The sequence below is a fragment of the Emydura macquarii genome, unplaced genomic scaffold (assembly GCF_026122565.2).
Source record: "Emydura macquarii macquarii isolate MOO-44397 ecotype Brisbane River unplaced genomic scaffold, CSIRO-AGI_Emac_v2 contig_691, whole genome shotgun sequence".
Classification (NCBI taxonomy): domain Eukaryota; kingdom Metazoa; phylum Chordata; order Testudines; family Chelidae; genus Emydura; species Emydura macquarii.
In genome coordinates this window covers 9,599,543-9,615,900 of record NW_027130828.1, presented here as the reverse complement: position 1 = coordinate 9,615,900, position 16,358 = coordinate 9,599,543, and the positions used below count along the sequence as shown (strand labels likewise).

The window sequence follows — 16,358 nt, the reverse complement described above, 5'->3', positions numbered from 1 at the left end:
AGCGAAGCTTAAAGTGGTACATGGGCTTTGAGGAATGCACTATGCACAATGCCCTCTATCTTCCATCCCAGAGGATTTTTAAATCAAGATTGGACTTTTTCTAAAAGACGTGCTCTAGTAATTATTTTGGGGAAATTCTTGATCCTTTTTCTACTAGATGATCACAATGCTTCCTTTTGGCCTTGGACTTAATGAATCAACACCAAAAAAAAAAAGAGCTTAACTCAGAAGGAGCAATCTGTTCATATATAGTGAAGGAAACATTAAAGAACTCTATTTAGTGGGAAATAACGTAGCCTTCTTCCTAAGCTTTCTGAATCAGACTTTGGATATTGGCTTAAAGTACCTCAAAGGAGATGAGTCAATAACTCCATTGAGATAAGACTATCAGGCAACCTTGCTAACACTAGTGACTTATCCAGCCTTCAAATACAGGTGTTCAGTAAGCCATGTTCTTAATTTTATCTGAAATGCAAGTAAGCTGTCAAATAACAATGTGCCCTATGAATAAAGTTGAGTTGTAAGGTCTGAGGCCTTGTTTTTTTGGCTAAGCAGTAGCAGCCATATTAGGAGAGACAGCAGCCATAACGTAAGAAGCATATAGTCACATCTTCACATTCCTGAAAATACATCAAGACAACGTATCTACCACAACCAGACTAAGAAACAGATCTTAAGATGTTTAAAGAAAACTTTGTTTGACAGCACTCTGTCTGGCAAGGAATCACTTTTTTACAGTTGTGGTTGTAAAATCTACACTTCCTATTGTTTTATTTTTATGGTACCCACTTCTCTATTGTTTATCTGAATGATTTCTGTCTGGTTCTTTGACTGTTTCTGACTGTTGCATAACTAAGTGTGCAATATTTAAATCAATTAAGGTGGTTGGGTAAGACTGGTTAAAGAATTATTTCGCAATATGTTAGGATTGGTTAAAGAATTATTTCGTAATATTTTAGTAAAATGGTTGGTTAAGGTATAGCTAAGCAGGACTCAAGTTCAAACTGGGGTGCAAGAGAGAGACTGGAGGATGAAGAGGAAGAAGAATCCAACTTCAAGACACAGCCCAAGATCAGAGCTGCTAGAATCCTCTGCACGACTGTGACATGCAGCAACCAGAATCCAGATGAGACTGACCTTACCTGGCCAACCGGGAAAGTCCACCTGCCTGATCAGGATTGGTGAGCATAGCATTGAATTATGTCTCTCTCTCTCTCTCTCTCTCTCTCTCTCACACACACACACACATACACACACACACACACACACACACACACAAAAGCATGTGTATTATGTTTAGTAATTGTTACTAGATAGAGGTTAAGGATATTATTGTGCAAGGCTCTCTCACTGGTAATAGGTCCTGCAAACCCACAGTAGAATACACCTGGAGCCCTTTGAATTGGGAAAAGGTCTAGGTACTTAAATTAATCAGGTTAATTTTACCCTGAGCCCTACGAATTGGGTACGGGCGACCCTGATCCCTAGAGCGTGAATTGGGTACGGGTAGGTGCCTTTCCTACAGAGCCCCACCGGCCTGGGAAAGGGTGGGGGTGCCTAAATTAACTGGGTTACATCTGGAGCCCTACGGACTGGGAAAAGGTGAGGTGCCTTAGCGTGTGGGTAACAGTGTTGAACCTCGCTTTGGTCAGCCAATAAAAGAATTAAATTGTTAGTTTTATAAATAATATATAGACATGTAAATATCAAAAAGTATTATTTAGTTTTCCATAGAATTCCCTTCAGCTTTCTGTGTTAAATTTGCAGTTAAATTTTTTAAAAGGTCTGCCTCCCTTAATACTGTAGTGAGCGAAGAAGTTTCAGGATCATATAGAGAACTTTTGTACTGTCTATCTGGCTATAACAGATAAGACTGTGGATAAAGAGATAAGGGCATGATAATCCTGAACTACAAGTCTGCCAGCAGTCAACAACAACAATCACTCATGCTCCAACAATGTCATTATAGTGGAATGCACATTTCATGGAGGTTTGAGGCAGACAAATAGATCTGTTGCTCAGAAACACGTGCCCTGATCCAATCAGACTAGATAACTAGCAGTGCTGTCGGACCATGTTGGCTCCCCTGCACGTTATCCAAAGGAAGCTGCAGAGAACTAATTTTTTTAAAGCAACTTGAAGTTCAACATCTGCACATCCAAATCTGAGAGTTAGGAAATAACTGTCAGTGCTTCACTGAATATGAGTAAACATGATTACAATGCCATCACCATCCTCCTACTGAGGAAAAGAGTCATTTCAAGTGACTCTACGAAATCTAGACTTCCAAGGGACAACACGTGCTCAACAAGAGGAATAAAAAGCAATGCGCTGTACATGCAATGAATGCAGAGCTGCAGCCCATTCTGACAAGACGACGACGTGCCCCTTGCTGTTTGGGGGTTATGTTTACATGCTCGATCTGGTTTGTGCTCAAAACCAATCTACCTTGTGCAAAGCTGGACACCTGTCAAGAGCAGAGCAAAACCCCCAGTTTAGAGATGTCATCCCTGGAGAGCCCACAGATGCTGAATGAAACAGGATGCAGGAGCAGATCTGGCATGCATGTCTGATATGGCTGGTGCTACAAAGCTGCTCCTAGCTGGGAGATGGATGAAGAATCTCTGCAGTGAGCAGAGTTCAGGCTCATGTCTGGCAAGGATGGAAGACGAAGTCCAGGATTAAGGAAACCACTCTGGCCACAGTTAACCCCTTCTCCGACAGGCCCTGCCCTTACCCAGGGCAGGCCACGTCTGTCAAAGTGTTATTAATTTGAAGCGGGTGGCAACAGAGCATCAGGGCTTATGACTGTATCCATAAATTACACTGTGCTGATATACACTGGAGACACTATGTAACTATAAACTATAACAACCTCTGCTAAAGAGGAACTGCAAAACTGCGAACACTGAGTAAATCTCAGATTTCTCTGCTGAAAGTTCCTTCTGCTGAGTGGGGGCACATAGCACAAGTTTTAATGAACCTTTTAAAAGAACTGATTCCCCTCAGGCTCTGAAATCCTGCTGGCACTTCTTGGTTCACTTAAGAAAGTGTCATTCTGGGACACCCCAGAAAAGTATCACAAACCTGCAGTGCGAGAGGGAATCTTACAAAGGAGGAACAGAATTAAAAACATATTAGCTAAAACTTATTTCTGTGCTGAGTGCATGCTACACCCAGAGCAGTGGAGATTATAATGAGAGAAATCTAGAAGGAACTCCCTTTTCACTTTAGCATGGCAGTTCCCTTCAACATTTGTACAGAAGCAAGAGGAAAAGTAATCATGGGATTTTGGAAACTGGGATCCCAACAGGATTTTCAATCCCCAAATTCCAGGATTTTTGGGAACCATGCAGTGACATCATCACATCCATTACTCCTACTAGCATAGAGCTGCACAGGGACTGTGCTGCAGCTGGCATTTCATGTACCAAGTTACGATCAAGACTGAGCAGTGACTCACTGGATTGCTGCCTTTGTGAATTCTGGACCAGATCCAATGGCTGACGAAATCACTGGAAAGACTCCAACAGATTTCAATGGGCTTTGGATCAGGCCCTTTATCAGATTATCAGGCATTCATGAGCCACGAATCAATGATGCCACATAATGTAGAAAAGAAAACTAAATGAAATGACTGGTAGTTAAACCAGAAGCCAAAATATGCCTGAGAGGCTCTTGGAACAGTGAAGGTAGGACTGCTGGTGAATTTTCTCTTTTTCCCTGCTCCACTATGTTTAACAAACCTAACCAACTCGAGTTGAATGATAATATGGTTTGCGTCACTGGCAACCACTGCCATAATGCTGATAATGTCTGGATGTTGAAAGTTGATGTGTTCAGCCACTTTTCCTTTTTCACTGCTTTATAACAAGAGATGCCCCTCTGACATATGGGAATTCAGAGATAATATCAGGGCAAAATAATCTAAATTGGGATTTTAAAGCACTTCTAAGAATATTTCAGACCATTATGGTGGAAATTAAATACCTCTCATTACATGCACCGATATGGCGTAAGAGGGACAACACTTTGGAGTAGCCCGTAATTCCGTCGCTCTGTTATTTCCCAGTCCCTCCAAGTCCTATACCTGAACAGAGCTGGATGACATTTTTCAGACTGATTATTCAAAGAAAAACACTGTTTTGGTCGACCAGAAACTATTTACAAACTTGACCAAAATAGTTTCAGGAAGTCACAAAATGGCCAGAAAAGAAGGAGGACAACAAGATGGCGATCACGCTGCCACTGCTGTTACCCCTTTTAACCTTTAGGCAAGTGATTAGGACAGTCACCTGAAATTTGGGAGACCAAGGTTCAAATCCCTGCTCTGGACAAAATTTTTCAAGTCATCAAAAATTCGGAAAAATTTCGGATTTGGTTTAACCCAAACTGAAATGTTAACCCAATTTTTTGGAACTCTAACCAAACCGAAAAATCAGTTATTCATCCAGCCTGAGGATCCCACTAGATCCCATCTCATTACTACAAACCTCCAGCCCCGCACTAAAGAGCCTTCCTTTGAAACCAGTCAATGCTGCTCCAAATTTTGAAAACATTAGCAAACCCCATCAGGTTTTCCATACCCCTTCTTTCCTCCTCCTCTGCATCTGTTAATGCTGAAGCAAGAGGCCTGAGGATCACTCCCAGGTCTTTAGTCGACCACACAGAGGGTTAAGCAACTGGGCCAGATGCGCATCAAGTTACTCCTTATCAGAACTGTAAAAAGGCTCCTGTCGGTTTTAATCATGTGTAATTACTGCTATCTCTGAACCCATGCTACTTTAGCAAACTGGAAATTCCAAAATGAGATAGATTTTTTTTTTAAATGATGTAATCATAAAAGGGAAATTTCCTTGCTATAAATAACCAGGCCTGAGATTAACAGAGCAAATAACAATACAAGAAGCGAGAGTTCTGTGGCACCTTAAAGATTAACAAATTTTTGGGGCATAAGCTTTCGTGGGCAGAAACCCACTTCATTGGATGCTGCCTCATGCACAATGCTAAGCATGAAAAGGGAAGTAAGCACTAAAAAGTGGAACTGAGATTCGATGGAGATTTTACTAACGTTACAGAAATCGCTCCTGGCAGTAAAGAAGCATCCCACGTCTCACTTCCTACTTCCAGAAACAACAGTCAGCTTGGCCCTTCTAAAATAACTCCTCACTTCCCACACAGTGAGATACTTTCACATCATTTACACGCACTTATACTGAAACTCTGTCTGCTTTCTAGCCAAGAGTACAGATACCAGATATTTAAGGTAATGGTTTAAATTAAAACTGAATTGCTATTTCTATGCTTCAAAAGTCTGCACAGAACTCTGGAGCTGAACAAGGTGACAGCCGTGTTCTGCTACATCCCCTATTTGTTTGGCTGTTTGGATACCATGTGGCAGATCTTCAGGAGGTGCAAATTGCCATAGTGCCATTGAAGTCAAGGGAGCTACAGCAGTTTACGCCAGCTGCAGTTCTGCGCCAACAGTTCAACACCCAACCTTTCCCTCTTCCATCCCATTCTGAGAATCAAACACCTATTTTAGCATCTATTTGGTGCCCATGTTTAAGGGGGGCACACTGTGCAGAGCAACCCTGGAAATACAACTTCTCTGGATGATGGGAATATTTTGTTTCAAATAAATAACCTTAAAAGCCTTCAGAACTAATTGGATTATTTTTAATAACTAAAATGTGTGACATCAAAGATGATACTCAGAGCATTAAAACAGCACGCCAACACTTCTGGTGATGACCAAAGCCTAAGAGATGTGATTCACTTTTGCAGAGTTCCAAGCAACAGAAACTAAGCCAGGTTTGAGTACAGGAAAAAGATGGCAAAGGGGCCCAATAGGCAGATCACTGGATGGGATTCAGGAGACCTGGGTTCTATTCCTGGCTCTGCCACTGTCCTGCTGGGTGACCTGGGCAAGTTACTGCCACTCCCTGTGCCTCAGTTTCCCCAGCTGCAAAATGGGAATCAATGATACTGATCTCCTTGTAAAGTGCTTTGAGATCTACTCATGAAAAGTGCTATATAAGAGCTACATACTATTATTATATGCTTTTCTAAGGAAATAAGAACAGTTAGGTTAAGTGAATCATCTGGAATAAGAATTTACCCCAACTGTACCTCAGTCCTTGATCCCCTGAACAGACCTTTAGAGGTCTGATTCAGTTTGGCATAAGAGGCTAAATTCTCTTTCTCCACTTAAGATATCCCGTCTTTCAAAATACAATTCCACCACATATGACAGACTCTTTGCTAGTGCCCTGGGCCTTTGATAAGAGAACCAGAACATAAAGTCTCCAATTAAGGAAAGCTTCAGCATGTGCAAACTTCTAATTCAAGGCTGCTAGGACCCAGCAGAGAGGCTGCTAGAGTGATTGGGCTGCACAGTATCAACAAAGATGGGGAAAGGCCTGGGACACAGTAAGGAGAAACATGCATCCCTGAAATCTCCTGGGGGGGATGTTAGTAGCTTTTCCAGGCAGGGATGGGAGAAGGAGTGTCCGAAGAAGGTCAAAAAGAGAATACAAATAGTTCAGGTAAACTTTCAAATGCTTATGTAAACCAAACCTCCAAAACAATTGACAGTAGCCTAGCACCAGTCATACGCCCCAATGACAAGGAACTACTGATTCATACCTTGCCATTAATGCTAAAAGGTGGAGTTCGGCATCTTTGATTCTCCCTAAACATTAACAGGAAATATTTCCATTACCCTTTGTCTAGACAGACAATATGTGAACTCCAACCTGTAAGCTGCATTCGGAAATGAAATTGAAATTACACTGAAAGTGTAATGCAGCAAAGATTTATTGCTACTGGCAGGCCATCAGACTGCCAGGGTGAGCGTCTTAAGAGTGTGCATTGTTGTGCTAACCATTTGTGCAGCTCCTTGAGGAATGCATCAGTAAAGCAATCTCATTTACATTGTAGTAGATTTCAGAGATAAGAATTTATTCATGTGAGGAACAAGATCTTAATGTTTTACATGCTCCTAAAAGCTGTTGCCTTTATCCTCTGACTAAATTTAAAAAAAAAAGATGAATGCCTTATACTCTGTATAGCATGCAGTATCTAGCATCTCTTACCTTGACTCCATCCAGAACAGCTCTAATAACACTCTTTACTGTGGTCACCATCTCCTTGTCTTCTGAGTTCACCCCCTCCAGCATCACCTGATCAGACCAGTGAATCAGATTACCCAGACTCTGGTACACCCGCCTATGGCAGGAAGAGATGGCAGAACTGGAGGGAAAAAAATGAGTTCAAGAGATGATAAAATGAAAAAGTGGCACAATGATCTTAACAGAGAAATTAGTGCAGATCACCACAAGTTATTTTTAAACAAATTTGTGTTAGTGAAAGGTAAATATTCTACTGTCCCCTATCTGAGTTTTTCTTCTGCTTCCCTCCTCTGGAATTTGTGTTTATGTAGGATCAACGCAAAACATGGATTTCACTTCTGTTGCAGTCACACTACTGGTTCTTGAATACCAGCTGAAATGATGATATTAAGGTATGTTTTCATAGTTTTGAGAATGACTTTCTCACTGTTCTTAATCCTTGGAAATGTGGAACTAAATTCCACTTCCTTATGAAAAGTTTTCTTCCAACATTGTGTGCGCACAACGGTTTGGTTCTGAATGCCTAGAGTGAATGAATTTCAGGTTTGGCTTTTTTAAAGGCAGAACAGCACTGAAGCCATTGTTCTGAAGAAAATAAATTATTCTTGGAAAAAGAAAGACACTAAATAAAACAGTAACAAAACTACTTTAAGATTTTGCTCTACCATCTCTGAAAATGTCCATTTAGCTCATAAACAAGGTGTGCTGACACTTGGTGATGTTCCAATAAAGAAATAATAGTCGTTTTTAACAAACGTTAATTTCAAGCTTCATCACAAATAGGAAAGATGTTTTCAAGATACATCAGAACAACAGAGGGATGTGATCCTGCAATCCTGCTTCACATAAGTATTCCTAATGGCCTGATTCTCCTGGCGTGTCTCCAATGATTTCATCATCAGTGTCAGTGGGAGGAGAATCAAGCCCATAAACATCAATGAGATTGCTGGAGTGAATGAGGTTTGCAGGATCAAGCCCTAGTTGGGTAATGAACTATTCCAAAACTTCAAAAAGAGGACTGCAAAGAATGGAGAGTACATTTTTCAGAGCTATGGTGTTTGTCAGTATTCCATCTCGTTTCAAGAGAAGTTAGCTGAGAAGTAGATGTGTTCTAAATAAGTCCCTCCCCTGACTCTTTCCAAGGCTTTGATTTCTTTACCATTAATCTTAAATCCACTTCCTTCTAAGAAGGCAATAAGTGAAAAGCCCACTTTGTGCTAGATGTAATTACTTCTTTTTTTTCCTTGATACAAATGCTTCCCCGGAAGCCAAAAAGGAATTCAACAGCAATTGGATGGCTTTCTTACACAACGACCCATCCTCTGACATTTTTCTTGAGTGGGATTGAACATCAAAATCTCCCTTTGTGTCTTGCCACTACTTAAAAGGAGAAAGATATGTTGGTACAGCATGAAAGGATGCTGCTTAATGAGACTGTCAAATCCTCACTTACCGAATGGAGCTAAACTCGCTAGAACGTGCATCTAGGATTCCTCCCCTAACACACTGTCTACAGGAGGAGGCCATTGCTCAGTGAAAAAGACCACATGACTCTACCCCTTAGCCCATATTGGGATGGACTCTCCCTGCTGAAAGACTAGATTCTGACATCCAGCTCCCAGATCTCCTCATCTAACCGCTGGGGTTGAGAGGACAGCACAGAGGATATTTGTGTTCCAAGACATATTCTGTATTTCAATCTCACCAGTAAGGTAAACTCATTCAACACATGTCCTGTGAAGACATGAATCAGAAAGTGACTGACTACACAAAGATGACATTTTCTATCCTAAAGGTATTCAGACATTTTACATGATCACCTGACATGAGTTAGGGAACTTTATTTGATTACATGAAAGCAGGTGCTTGTCAGGAATTAATGGCCATGGGACAAAGGAACTCTGGGTCTCCAAAAACCTGACCAATATTTCAATTTCAATAGCTATTGCTCTCTGTAGCTCTACAAATTAAGCCTAAAATGATACTCCCTTTACCTCAGCTGCCACTCTGATCTTTATCCATTTTCTCCCGACCCTTCATAATGGCCAGGTAGAATAGGTGCTCTACAGGCTGGGTCCATTCCTACCAGCTGTCCTTTTCTTTCACAAGGCCTTATTGTGCCTGATTTATGTAAATAAGGATTGAGGAGGGGAGCGGTTCGACCCATGTACTCTCATACAGGAGTGATGCCTCCCCTAGACTAGTGGAAGTTAATAACCAAGTGCCAAATTCAGTTTTGCTCTAACTCCAGTTAAGTTCATTCTGCCCCAGACGTTCCCTTGCTAAATCCAGTTACACCCTAGACTCTGAAGGCTCTCAGTAGAGTAGGTAGGTAGTAACATCCATCTGTAGCTGGCCTTCAAATGTGCTGCTGTGAGGGACACTGTTGCTTCTTCATCTCTGAAGACCACACCATATCTGTTTCCCTGCCAACCTCCGAGACTCATCGGTAGCTGAGGCTTCTCAGTGGTGGTAGCAGCAACAGCTCAACTGGAGGGATTTTCAAAAGTGCTCTTGAAAATAAGACCAAAGAGGCATCCCATATGAAAACGTAGCTGCATGAAACCTCTCAAGATGTCAGGACACTCACATCTGCATTTTCCAATCTATTTCAGTGCTGTTTAGTTTATACAACATTATTTGGTAGTGAGTTTTGTTGCAGTTTGTTTCTTAAGCAGCTGCTCCAGAATTTCGGAAAATTATGTGATCTAGCAGATACAGTTTTGGCCTGTGGCCTGAAGAATCCACTGTTCTTATAATCCAAGCTGAGCTAGTGGCTTTGGCAAGTCACTAGATTTCTTCTGGCCTCAACTCACTGTACAATTGCGTAAGATTTACTGCACTCTCAGAATGGAGTCACAGATAATCTACTAAAGAGGAATGCGCACACTGGGATGAATTATCAGGTGTTCTTCTGAACTCCACAAAGTTACATCTGCTTTCTATGATTCCATGACCCAACAAAGCCCAAATGGCTATTTACAACATGTTCTGAAGGGATGATCTTGTGGATGTGCTCACTCGTAGCCGTCATTGCTATTGGCTTGCTAATGTCACTAGTCGCAGTGAGAGCACAGCATCCGATGCAAAATCTCTGTGAATGACAGCTGCCTGCTACCAAGCGATGACCTTTCCTCCAGATAAAGTCTCTGATGTTTGGAACCATGCCCCACATCTCTCTGTTCTCTCCCATTTCAAACCCTCTTCTAGGAATCAATCATTCCTTCGTCTCACAAACTACCTCCTTTTGCTCTCTCCTTCCTGAACCGTTGTCCAATAATTTGGTTTCTCTTATCTATCTTAGGTTGTAATCACTTTACAGCAGGGAACTTGCCTTTAGACTATGTTTGAAAAATGCCTAGTAAATCAGCCACTGTTTTTACTAATAATTAGCAAGTGCAGCATTTCATGCCACTTGGGTGCCAGGATTTTTCAAAACAAGATACAAATTGCCTGGAGTTCCCCCATCACAATCCCCCCAAAGAGAAACTCACCTTTGCTGATTCCGTGGGTCTATCTGGACCAGAGGTAAGATGGCCTCCAGCACTTTACTTGCTGAACCTGGCAGCATCTCCAGTACTTTCTTGTCAATTGCCATTTTGTCCACAATGGTTTTAAAGTAGCGCAATGCACTTACAACTTCCTTTTCCTTCTCCTCAAGCCAAAGTATTAAATTCTAAAGGAAAAAGGTTGGGGACAGAGTGGAAGAAGAGATTTCAGCATGTCTTTTTTTTTTTTTTTTTTTTTTAAATATTTATTTTAATTCACCTGATATACATTAACACCACAATGCACAGTGAGGTACCTTCTGTTTTAGAAACACACATGGGCTCTCCCTCTTCACAAACTTTTTCAAGTTTAATCCCAACTGGCCTAGGAAAATAATCAGTAGCTCATTTATTCATAGCAAAGATTTTGACTTTTGATTTTAATGGGCAAGTTCTGAGAAGGATTTGGTTACAAACTGAAATTCATCTCAGTCATTTTTAAGCAAAGCTCCCACCTTATTGATGAATTATCACACTGCTTTGGAGCCAGCAGGGACAAGAAGCATCTGTGCTTCCCAGGTGAGACACGCACACCTGCTAAGAGCAGATAGCACGAATGACGCAAGGAAAATGAAACAGGACTGTAAACTACACATTCAGGGTAAAATTTTCAAACCTAAGTGACTTAGATGCCTAAGCCCCATTGAGTTTCATTGGAAGTCAGGGGCTGGAATGATTTAGGTGCTTTTGAAAATGGGGCTGGAGGGGCTTTTGAAAATGTTACTTTGAGTCATTTTAATGCATGTTGTCATTCAAAGAAAAAAACGAGAGAATGAATGCCACAAACAGGCAAACCTCCAAAACAAATAGGGGTAAAACCAGACTCCTATGTTTTCACTTCTATCACTGATATTTACAATGATAAATATGTGTCCAGCCCTATCCCAAGTAATCCTATGAACTTCAATAGGACTACTCATGTGAGTAAGGGCTCCAGTCTCAGGCCTTCCATTCATAAATAAAAAGTCCCATTCACTCAGCAGTGCTGCTGGAATGAAGGGATCATTCATTTTCCCATGGGGATGAAGTGTGACACCACAAATGTGAAATTTTGGCATCAGTGAATGAAGTGGGCAGGAATGAAGGGATCGACTGGAAAAGGCTTAGAGAATGCCTCCAACATCCTGGCACTCGGAAATTTTGGAAAAAGAAATTCAGAAGTGCTTATGACAGTTTAATGGAGTTCTGGTAAAGGATATTTTTTAAAGTTTGCCAGAGTGTGCCTAAGGGTCTTTTAATGCTGGCAGTAAATTCCTGAGGGGGAGATCTAAATTAACTACTGAACATTGCTAGTAAAGGAGCAGAGAGCTTAACAGAGTCAGGTTTCATCTATTATCCCTTCAGCAAATTCAGCTTCAAGAATTAATGACCTATGGGCATTGTGTCCTCCCCATGTCCCTTCAGCTGTTAAACTGCAGCTTTCCTGAAAAACAGGGCCAGCAGACCAAACTTCTTCAGATGAGACATTCGTAAGCAGCACTGGCTAGTGACATGACCTGGGTCTCTTAGCTTTATTTCAGCTGCTGTTCCAACTGACCTCATTAAGGCAGAAGGCAAGCTTAAATTTCTATGTATGTTACAGCGTCATTGTTTGTAGCCAGGCAAGCGCTAACACAAATTTTTATTATTATTTAATACCTCATATATATCAGTTTAATCAGTTGATCTTAAAGGGTTTTGCAAAGGAGGTCAGTACCATTATCCCCATTTTACAGATGGGGAAACCGAGGCACAAAGGTGAAAAGACTTGCCCAGTGTCTACCAGCAGGCCAGTGGCAGAACCGGAAATAGAACTCATGTTCCCTTAGTTCCAGTCCAGTACTCTATCCTCTTAGCTACTCTGTCTCTTCATCCTCCCACATCCCCAGATACACAAGGTGTCCACCAGTTTCCTGAGCTACGAAGCATATCCACCACCCCAGGTAGCAGATGGGTAAGCGTCCACATTTGGGCAGTGCTGAATAATGAGCGGTGAACCTAAAGTTGTGCATGGGGCTGGTAACCCCATCACATAAAACAAACTTACTACATAAACAAACACCAGGTGTCATACTGGTATGCAGCAGGCTAGAACAAGAGATCAACTTCATGTGAATACGAAGTCAAATCCATCAGCAAGACATTCAGAAGCCTGAACAGACCAGCACAAGCCCAAAACAAATGGTGGAAACTGTGTCTCCCCTGGGGTTAATTATAAATCTAGAGACAAGGACTAATGAGCAATGATGTGTAAAGAGAGAGCTGGTGGGATGGATATTGATTAATGCTCCTAAAATGTCTAAATGCTACAAGGTATTAAGAGCTATTGCTTAGGCTCATCCACCAAACATTTTGGTTTGTCCCTAGAGCCAAGATGGGCGAGTGGTGGTTCCTATCCTGACTGTTGCAAGGGACTTGAACTAGGCTCTTATTTCAAATTCCACTTGTGGTGGACCTGCCCGATAAGTGAACTTATTCTGGCAAGAGAGCAGATCTACAGCGGCTGGAGTTACTAAAACAGCAGTTTCACTTGATCCAGCAATTTCCATTTGGGGCATTAAATGAGATGGATTTACTACTCGGCCAAACCAATAAATCCCTCCACCCCCTCACTTGACAGACACATGCAGATACATCACTGCATGATTTTGGAAGGTTTCCTTTAAATAATCATTACCAATGCATCATGTATGAGACACAGCTGACCTAGAAAGGGTTAGGCACTCAGATACTATTGTGATGAGTGCAGTTAAGAACCTATATAGAACTGAACAGGCTACAGTGAGTGAAAGCATACAGTTGACTATTAGGTCTGGAATAAACCATCCTTTTAATACTTGGATAGATTTTTGCTATATTCCTGAATTTACACAATCTTTTGGTGTTGTTGCTTCTACTCTAGCTAAATTATCTACTGTAACGATGTACAACCAGATTTAGCCCCAGGATTTAAAGAGACAGAGTACATGCATAGATATTAAATCTGCTTAGTTAGGTCTGTCTTTTGACATCATGTATCTTAGGAAAATCTCTCATTTGTCAGCTTCTCCTTATATTCCATCTAGACTCTGTAATAATGACCCAATAGCATCCTTTCCTCCCCCCACAAAGCTAATCAGTTGGCTACCACTGAATAATCAATTAGCAGAAGACAGTCATTAAAATAGATTAGGACCTGAGTCAGGGATCAACATTTCACAAGTCACAAGTGAAATCACCAGTCAGTTTAAATGCTTATCTACAATAGCCCATTTACCCAACATGAACAATAACCGAGCTGTCTTTCCTATTGAGAAATTACTGTAAGTGAGATTTATTTTCCCCATAATGTAAATCCAGCACCTAGATTTGTAACAAATGTTTTTACACGTTCAGCAGATTCCCAGTCAGTCATTCCTCAATATTGCCCCCTAAACTCTTCAGCATTATTTCCCCCAAAGAAGAAAATTGCATTTTGTGCATATCCAACTATATTTATTTTCTGTTTTCAATTGGTGTTAATCTGTATGTGGTCAAATAATTAAAAGGAAAGGCTACGGCACTTTTTTACATGCATGTCAGTGAATCAATCAATACAAATAAAATAGTGCAAATTCTCCCCAGTAAATAGCCTGTTGGGTTGTACACAGAGCTAAAAAATGCTCTACATAATAATCCTTTGAACTAACCACTATGTATTAACTTCCTTATAATCTCCCTGGAAGGAATATTATAATCTCTAAGGAGGATTCCTAGACAATTTTTAACAAAAAACACTGTGGAATAGACCATAGTCTCTTATTAGTCATGTTCTGCTCTCCAGATATCAGATTTACTTTCAGTACAATTTATTCTGCTCATCAGCGTTCTAGCTCATCGCCTATTCCCGTCTGTCCTCTCCACCAATGGAAAGGCTTATCTGAGGAAAAAAATGACAGCTTTTTGGAAATCAACTATTTTTTTTCCATTTACAAAATTATTCTCTTTCCTGCTCTAATGGACACCTGAAGTAAAAACAGCCACTTCATAGAATTCAGTGTCAGAGCTCCAATATCAGCAGGGCCTGGTAGCATCAACACAGTGAGGGACCCAGATGAGCCTCCATAATAAACCTCCATTTTGCCAGGGACATGACATTCATTCAAGGCTGAAACTTGGCAGATGGTTGCTTTTTTAAGACAACAGTTGCTGGTTTGGATTTTTCTGTGCTGCTGTCACAAAGATTGTTTTGGTCTCTGTACAATTTGGGATCTGTGTGAAAATCTGCACTTTCTGGGCTGCAGGGCACCACATAAATACCAATAAATTTTCATTTTAGCAAGGCAGACCTCAAGGATGATTGCAAACGTGTTGCCCCCATCTCTCTCTCTTTCAAATAACAGGTTGGACGCTTTTCTCAACAAGAAGGCTGCTACAGGCCCATTTTTTCCTTCTCTTGCTCTGAAGAGTCTCAATTTTCCCTGCTTTACAACTGCTCCCCTCAGGAGTGGGCTTAACTCCCTTTTAAGCCAGTCAGCCCCTCTCCTTAATAGGCTGGTGTGAATGCTCTAGCACAGCATGAGGCAGCCATCTTCCCAAGATGCAGACACCCTGCCTCCACTGCAAAACCCAGCCCAGAGAATGAAAGCCCACGTCTTCCACATGGTGAAGAAGAGTAGTAGGATACAATTATCTTATCGCATTTCTAGATGCCACTCAACCCCATTGTACCAATCCTACTCTGGAACACTGGATTAGTCTCTTAACAGCAACTGTGGGGCTTGCAAGTTACCACAAGTAATCGGAGTTCTTCTTAATCTGGGACTGAATTCTACACCTGAAAATCTCAGCAATGCTAGAGATAAATCCTTCTGTCTGCTCAACCAGATCAGAATGGGGGTGGAGGCAACACTTTGGTAGCCAACCGGCTATTGCCTCCTGGAAGAGAGGTAACCTTGGTTCTTATAAGGCTTGAAATAGCTAGTTTAGATTTGAGGAAGGGTGAGTTAAAAGTCAGCGGCTGTCTGAATACATCTGTTTGACTCATTCTGTTGAGGTCACCAGGGATTGAGGACATCTTTGGCCTAGCTTCAAGGATTTGCTTGCATTTTAATGGCACACACCCTGAAGTTAGACAATGATTTGGAAGTTGTAAGTATAACTATCGGACAGGCATGTGTGGGGAGCGAATGTCAGGCCATAAACTACATTCCATAATGAGTCATTTCAATGCTCATGGAAGAAACATTCAACAAGATCTCAAAAGGAAAGTTACGTGTATCAGTTGACCTTGTGTCCAGTAAACTGCACTACATACAAAGCACCATCTATATTGTTCCTCTGGAAAGGAACTCTGAAGAGTACCTCCCAAAACTGCAAAATTCTCTGAAGGAAACATAGCCCCATGCAATAAGAGCAACGCAGATTTCAATATAGTTACAGTACAGACTATTCAACAGGCAGGGAATTGGCAAGACAGTGCCATTCAGCTGCTTACTTTGTTCACTGGTGTCTCCGGTGTTTTCACCACCAGGTCAGTCTGTTTTCCTTTCTTTGATGGCGTTCGCTTTATTTTTGGTGAGTGGAACTTGTCTATCAACTTCATGGTGAAAGAGGAGAGATGGGAGCGCTGAGAATCTGGAAAGAAGCATACACAGATGCATTATTAGGCTAGAGTAGATTTCTTGGGGACAGGCAAGTTGTGCTACCAAATTACCTAGAAGAGCAGACTCAAATACAA

General features: G+C 41.3%; 1 protein-coding gene across 3 annotated transcripts in view; it reads right to left on the bottom strand.

The window, feature by feature from the left end:
* Nucleotides 1-16,358, bottom strand: part of RAPGEF1 (Rap guanine nucleotide exchange factor 1) — a 117,798-nt gene that overhangs the window by 57,654 nt on the left and 43,786 nt on the right. For all 3 annotated transcript variants that reach the window (XM_067541916.1, XM_067541914.1, XM_067541915.1), the window contains exons 2-4: nucleotides 16,116-16,255; nucleotides 10,628-10,809; nucleotides 7,098-7,254 (exon numbers count right to left, since the gene is read on the bottom strand). In XM_067541916.1, coding sequence (XP_067398017.1) covers nucleotides 7,098-7,254; nucleotides 10,628-10,809; nucleotides 16,116-16,255 — 479 coding nt within the window. The remainder of the gene's footprint in view (nucleotides 1-7,097; nucleotides 7,255-10,627; nucleotides 10,810-16,115; nucleotides 16,256-16,358) is intronic.